Below are 7,833 nucleotides of genomic sequence, written 5' to 3' on the forward strand. Positions count from 1 at the left end.
CCAACCATCTAAGTTAATATGGTATCATCCGTCAAGAGTTAATAAAATCATATTAACAATAATTACAAGCTATAAAAATGGTGAGACATGGCCCTTTTTAGAAGGTAATACTTGTATTAAAATAACACTAGGAAAGGTAATGGTGTGACATGGCATTTTTGAACTTATCATAAATGTTCTAAACATAAAAATGTTTTTCTCTTTTTCTCAACATAAAACTGTAACACAAACTTGGTGCACTACCAACAAAAAATCTGTTGTAAGTTCAGAAAAAGATATGACGGTAAAAGTGTACAAATACAGAGAAACATCATAAAAATGTTCACCCAATTAATCAAATCATCTAATTTACTTGATTCTTGCAATTTTCACCACACTGACAGTGTCCTAGTGTACATCCAGTGTTGGTCAGTACATTTAAGCATCTTTCTCCACAAGCAGTTTTAGAATCACTAACATCATAGTTACATTCACAAACAGTGACGTCCTCTTGTTTAATTTTCTTATGTCTATAAGACATTAGAACATTCCAATTAAATTGACTAACTAAAGCCAAGATCAGTGATAATTGAAAACCATTCAACTCCAAATCAAGGTGCACATCTTTTACGACACAAGTTTTCTCTCTCTTCTTTTTGGTGCTTTTTTAGGATTCAAGTTAAGAGATCAGAAGTTTCAATCATGGAAGCCAAATAGCTATATACCACACACTGAAGAAGAAGGAAACAAAATTTTCTTATGAATGAAACAAAAACTTATTTCTCCATCACAGGAAGAAAGTAATTTTTTTTCTCCATCTTATAGAACAAAGAAAAAGATGAACATAAACATAATAAAAAACATTAGCTTCAACTAACAGAAAGTTCTTCCTTTTAAGCTTGACTTGATAATCGTAATATGGAGTTCAAATTTTTTCTTTTGCTCATTTTCTTGACAGTGAAATTATATCCCTTGGAATGCTTTGTAGATCATGGAATAAGGTACACTAGTTTAACAAAGTTTAATGTCTTAGATACCCAAACTAACTTTTTGGACCATGAGTATTAGCAGCATGCTATCCAAGTGGTACTAACAATTGTAAACGATGGCACAATAATTCAGAAGTCTAAGAAGCAAGTGTATGAAAATAAGCTTATGTTTAAGGATTATCAAAAGAAATAATGTAGTTAACTGTTAAAGAGATCATCATCAAAAGAAGCAAGGAAAGGGTTGGAGCTCACTTTCGCCCTAAAAACTCATTTTGAGTAATTTGAACAAATGGTGTTACTCCCTCCGACAGTTGGACCTTCAATAAACAAAAAAGAATCAATTCACCTCATTACTTGATATAAATAGGCATGCTATAATGGAAAATCACTTATAATATATGCAAAGGGACTACATTTGCTATACAAGCTCCATAACATTACTATACATTGTGATCCTTACAAATATAAAACTGACAATAAGCAAATAATAAATCATATAACTAATTAGGAATGCACACCATAACATCAACCATCCAAACCACTAGGATATTCAATAAGAGCACTTTTTCAATAAGTAATGTTTATTAACAAGCACAACAGCACTAAGATTGGTCTGAAACTGTAGAACACTTATATGACTATAGCTCATTCCTGCTGCAAGGAGTCAATATAGTCCAAAAGAGTGAAAAAATAACTTACGTTTTTCATCTACATATTTTATAAGCCCAGGTTTGTTGAGAGAACAAATCTGACTTTGTTGAGGAACTAAAGCTTTTCAACTAGTTAGTTACAATGGCAAGAACGAAGTAGAGTAATCTAGACAAATGCTGACTCAATATCACCTGTAAAAAAGTGATGAATCCACTTTCCAAGATGCATCTATTTTATCCATAAATACAAACCCAATATAAGTGCTCAACAGAAGACCATAAAATCCTCAAGAATTGTTTCTAAATTTCTTAAATTTATGTCTTAAAATATTCATAATCAAGCCAACGCCTCAAATCCTTGGTAGGGTATGTTGGTATAAAAAAAAGATCATCACTTCATGAGACGAATAAATGAAGTAGAGCACATTTGGAATGAATAATTACATCATACACAAACAATTAGGTTTAAATCAAAACTCTTCAATCTTTTCCCGTTTGGCCCAAGGGAACTGTCACAGAGACTTACAAGACTTAAATAGAAAAATAATCTCTAAACCAAGTAAAAAATGCTAAATAAAGAAAACATGACAAATGCATAGTTCTAACTCATCAATACATATCTGGATATATCAAATGCAAACATGAGTGTGTTTTCAAAATCCAAAACTAAACAACTAAAATCACACCAAAATAGGCATCTGAAATGTCCTCGTGCGGCACATCTGATTTTGATTTTGCTTCCTCGAACTTTTCTTCTCGATCTTCGCTTTTCCTTATTCACTGTTATTCTTTTTCACCGTATGCTAAAGAGGCTAGGTTAAGAGAAGAATTTTACCTAAGTTGCTTGACTCGGGTGCGGGTGGGGATCTAGATGTTGGATCCTCTATGATCTAAATTTTAAGATTAGGGGATACGGTTCCATGTATGGATATAGTGCATGAATTTGGCTAAAAATAATTTAAATATCTAAAAATAGCGTTATTAACCTAAATAATGAGATATTATGTGGAAAACTTAAGAAGAAATACTGATCAAGAAGAGAATCCTGAAAGGGATAAAAGGAAAGGGAGTGACAATAGTAATTTTTATATACTAGGTATTTCAGTTTCTTCAATTTCACCTTAACTTTTGTGTTTTGATTATAGAAATCATTGAATCTATCGAGAATTTCTCCCTCGAATTTGGTCAAAGTACCCTATACTACTTGACCAAATCGGGTATGGATCCCAAACCCAAACCCACGTCGTGTCGACACGGGTGCGGAACCTAAAGTGAAGAGTCCGAGAAACTTAGAATTTTACAACTCTAACACTTTTCTCGTGTCAGATACAGACAATGCATTTAGTTAACTGAGTGGCATTTGGCCATGAATATTTTTGACTTTTTTCTAGAGTTGAATTTCGAAAAGCATGTTCGGCCACAAAAATTTGGAAAATCTGAAACTCAACTTGAAGTTGAATTACGCAATTTGAAAAACATCAAAAAATTGTTTTCACTCCAAATCACTCATAAGAATTCAAAACAACTCTAACTTGTATTCATGGTTAAACACAACTCTAATTTCCAAGTAGTCCCTGTGTCCCAATTTATGTGATGAAGTTTGATTGTGCACGACGTTTAAGAAATATAAGAAGACTTTGCAATGTTACAAAATTACCCTTAAAATAATGAATTTTTAAATAGAAGTATAAACCTTTTTGGACTTTTTGGCAAATAAGTGAGGATCCAACATGGATTAAATATTGATATTGTCATTAAATATTTGTCAAATAAGGAAATATTTCATTCTTTTGGAGATTGACTAAAAAGAAAAATTGTCATTAAATATTTGTCAAATAAGGAAATATTTCATTCTTTTGGAGATTGACTAAAAAGAAAAGTGTGTCACAAATCAGGATAAATGAAGTATCATTTTTTTCACTTGGAAAATAAAAACTATTTTTTTTATAAACTCACAATTTTCATGCTCAATCACGCCCTAAGTGTCCAAAATACACTGTTTCTTTTACAAATAGTGGTTCTACTATGGTAATTATAATTACAAAATATCATCAATAGGCCCATTTATGGCTGAACACTGCAAAGTTACATCATCTAAATTTCACAACTTGCACTCTCTTTTCTCTAATAATATTTACCTATTTTTCTTTTTTAATCTATTTAAAAATAGCTTTCCTTGAATGGAAAATTTCAACTTAAGGAAGTGCGGGAGGAAATCTCCTTCTTTGGGATAATAGAAATTTCGACTGTACGAACATTAATAAGGGAGAGTTCTTGTTAGGAATGCAGTTTAGAAACATCGATAATGGAATGGAATGGAGTTTTTGGTTGTTAATTTCAAAAGTACATGATATTAGAAAGCAGAGAAGTAAGAATAATATCAGTAAAAGAGCACTTTCATTGATTGCTACTGGTTACATTTATAAGACTTGGAATTAAAAAGAAAACAGTAAACACACGTTCCCTTAATCACTAACAAGCTCCTAAATAATAAGAATAGATGGCTAACAACTAATTTACTAAGTCTTATTTAATACTAAATAAATAAAAATAAGTTAACTGCAGATCAAAACCAAATTCCTAACACTCCTCCTTGCTTTGTAAACTGTAAACTCCAATTTCCGGTCTGAGATGCTCGAACTTGCTGATTGGTAAAGGCTTAGTAAAGATATCAGCCAATTGTTCTTCCTTCTTTCAGTAGACAAGAGTTATATCTCCATCCTTTAGCACTTCTATCAAGAAGAAAAAGTTGATTTTGAGGTGCTTAGTTCATTCATGAAACACAGGGTTGTGAGAAATAGCTAGTGTTGCTTTATTTCTACGAATACTTCGATGCTTCCAGTCGGCTCCATATGTAGATCAACCAGAATTTGTTTCAGCCATAATACTTGATTTACTACTGCTGCAGCTACCACAAACTCAGCTTCGACAGCAGATCGAGCCATAATATCATGTTTCTTACAACTCCATGAGAAAATTCCAAAACCAAGACTGAAACAGTACCCTAAAGTACTCTTTGCATCATCTTCAGAACCACCCCAATCACTGTCGGAGTACCCACAAAGCTTCACAGGTTGACTTCTGAAACTTGACTCCATAGGTGATGGTTCCTTTGATGTAACGCACAATTCTTTTGGCTGCCTGCAAATGTATTTCACACGAACAATGCATGGACCTTGATAAAACAGTTACAACATACAATATATCGGATCTTGTTGCTGTAAGATACATCAAACACCCAATAAAACTTCTGAAGTATGTCTCCTCCACCTTTTCGGCTCCATCTTCTTTACTTAGTTTCTCTTTTTGGTTCACGGGAGCACTAATCTCTTTGCAATTTTCCATTTTGAATTTCTTGAGAATTTCCTTTGCGTACTTTTTTTGACAAATGAAAAACTCATCTTTTCCTTGTGTAATCTCCATTCCAAGGAAATATGTCATAAAACCAAGATTAGACATTTCAAAAGCTTGCATCATATCTTAGTTGAACCAATCAATTAGCCTTTCACTACTCCCTGTAATCAAAAGGTCATCCACATAAAGAGAAACAATAATCATCTTACTGCTATTGTGTTTAACATACAATGTGAATTCTAAAAGACTCTTTTGAAAATCGAGGCCAAGAAAATAATCATCTATTCGACTGTACCGAATTCTTGGTGCCTGTTTTAGGCTATAAAGAGCTTTACGTAGTCGATAGACTTTATCTTCCTTTATTTCTACAACAAACTCTTTAGGTTGCTCAACATAAATTTCTTTTTCAATAATTCCATTAAGAAATGCTGATTTGACATCTATCTGATGCCCTTTCCAGCCACGTTGTGCAGATATAGTTAGAAGCAATCTGATCGTGTCGAGACTAGGAACTGGAGCAAAAGTTTCAGAATAATCTATACCAAAATTTTGTGCATAACCCTTAACTACAAGCCTTGCTTTATGCTTGTTGATTGAACCATCAACATTTAGTTTGGTTTGGAACACCCACTTTACCCCAATTACCTTTCTGCCTTGAGTTTTATCAATAAGCTACCATGTATTATTTTTTCGATCATAAACAACTCCTCCTCCATTGCATTTGTCCACTTGTGGTCTTTGAGAGCATTTTGAGGGTTCGCAGGTTCACGAATCGCAACATTGCATCTCTCATATATATCAGAGAGAAATCGAGTTCCCCTAACTAGTGGATCATCCTCTCTTTAATTTAACCACGAACTTATTTTCTAGACATAATTCCTTGAATTATCCCAATCCCATTCTTCATTCTCCATGAGTGGACGTCTCTATTGATAACTATCTTCTCACCTTCAGGTTGAAAGATTTTGTATGCCTTTGAAATATTATTGTACCCAATAAAAATGCCTGGGGCAGCCTTCTTGCCTAGCTTATCTCGTTTGACATGAGGAACATAGGTAAAACTAAGACAACCAAACACTTTAAGAAAATACAGCGGAGGTTTGTACCCATACCATGCTTCAAAAGGAGTTTGATCTTTCACAACTTTTAAGGGAAGTCGATTTTGTAGGAACATAACTATATTTGCTTCCTCTGCCCAAAACATCTTTGGAAAAAAATTTCATGCAACATACATCATGCCATCTCCAAAATAAATCTATTTTTTCTCTCACTAACTCCATTTTGTTCTAGAGTATAAGGAGCAGTAAGTTGACGTTCAATCCCTGCTACCTCACAAAATAAACCAAACTGTTGAGAAGTGTTCTCGCCATTTTCAGATCATAAAATCTGAACTTTGCAACAACTTTCATTTTCCACCTTCGCTTTGAACTTGTAGAAAGTGCTCTTGACCTCTGACTTAAACTTTAGAAAATAAATCTAGCACATCTAGGTCAGACCATCAATAAAAATAACATAGTAAAGACTACATTTAAGTGAAGGAGTCCTTTGGGGTCCTCCAATATCAGTGTGAACTAAGTGCAGCTTTCTTGATGTTCTCCAAGTTTCTTTTAGGAATGGAAGTCTACTTTGTTTTCCAAATCGACAAGCTCGACAATTTGTAGAACTCGCTCCTAGTTTAGAAAGGTTCTCGACTATCTCCAATTCTTTCATTTTGAGAAGCCCTTGATAATGATAGTGTCCGAGTCTCTTATGCCATAACTCAACAACATTTTCTCTTGTCAAATACACCACTTGTTCTTCCTCTAGTGGATTTTATGAGAAACTTTTGCCTCTCATTTTGACTTTAAACAATTCATGTCTTAAGGCTTCCTTGATTAAGCAATGTTTATCTTCAAAATACAATTTGAAACCTTTGTGTAATAATTAACCAACACTTAACAAGTTCTGGTCTAAATATGGTACATAAAGAACATCAGGAATTGCTTTAGTACCTGATTGTGTTTCAATTATAATGGTTCCCATTCCTTTTGCTGGAATATAATAGCCATGACCTAGTTTGACTTTTGTAATTCTGGCAGGTTTCAAGTCTTCAAAGAGCTCTTTGTCATGAGTCATATGGTTTGTGCATCTGCTATCAATCAACCAAGCCTCAATTGAAACATTGCTTCCAAAATACAATGCCAAATGAGTGATCCACCTCTAGTTTATCAATAACTTGGGCATTTGCATTATGCTTCGATAATTTATTCTTATAGATAACTACTTCATGCCTGAGGTGGTTGCACTTACTGCACTTAGTATCCAGCCTTTAACACTTACATGGCACGTGTCCATCCTTTCCACAATGCTTACAAGGTGGATAGTTTCCTTTGAAGCTACCTGTTGTGCTTTTGTTGTTGTAGCGAGCTCCTTCTCCATGTGTTGGATGGTTCTTCTTATTGTTTTTCTTTTTGTATCTTCCACTATCTTAATGTTTGGCCCGCTAATGCTCCCTCTTTAATTCCATCTTCTCTCATAAGGCTTCTTTGTTCTTGAGTGTGCAAGGAAGTCAATAATTCTGCCAAAGTAATTTTTGACAGATCCTTAGTGTTATCCAAAGTGGTAATCGTGGATTCAAATCTTTCAGTACAGTAACTAGAATCATTTAAACAATATGTGAGTCTTTAAACTCAGAACCAAGTAATCGTGCTCTGTTTTCTATGTTCATAAGCTTGTTAGAGTATTCTTTGATTGTTTCCAATTTCTTCATCTTCTGTAACTAAATGTCTCTAATGAGATTCAGCACTTGCATATCTTTGATATGATCATCTATTTCATATTCTACCTTGAGATAATCCCAAATGTCTTTTTTTTATTTTAGA

General features: G+C 33.7%; 1 protein-coding gene across 1 annotated transcript; it reads right to left on the minus strand.

Moving 5' to 3' along the window:
- Positions 1-4,419: 4,419 nt before the first annotated feature.
- On the minus strand, positions 4,420-5,095 carry LOC129884284 (uncharacterized mitochondrial protein AtMg00810-like). The gene is made up of 2 exons (XM_055958606.1): positions 4,818-5,095; positions 4,420-4,759 (listed from the first exon to the last, which is right to left on the minus strand). The coding sequence occupies exons 1-2, from the start codon at positions 5,093-5,095 to the stop codon at positions 4,420-4,422; spliced, it is 618 nt and encodes a 205-aa protein (XP_055814581.1).
- Between the last annotated feature and the right edge of the window lie 2,738 nt (positions 5,096-7,833).

This window comes from Solanum dulcamara, chromosome 4, assembly GCF_947179165.1.
Source record: "Solanum dulcamara chromosome 4, daSolDulc1.2, whole genome shotgun sequence".
In the NCBI taxonomy this organism is placed as follows: Eukaryota; Viridiplantae; Streptophyta; class Magnoliopsida; order Solanales; family Solanaceae; genus Solanum; species Solanum dulcamara.

What these genes read in the sequence shown, in the direction of transcription:
- LOC129884284 (XM_055958606.1), bottom strand. Translation starts at nt 5,095, where the DNA reads ATGATGCAAGCTTTTGAAATGTCTAATCTTGGTTTTATGACATATTTC. An exon ending in GCAACAAGATCCGATATATT is followed by an intron (nt 4,760 to 4,817) that starts GTATGTTGTAAC and finishes ATACATTTGCAG; the next exon opens with GCAGCCAAAAGAATTGTGCG.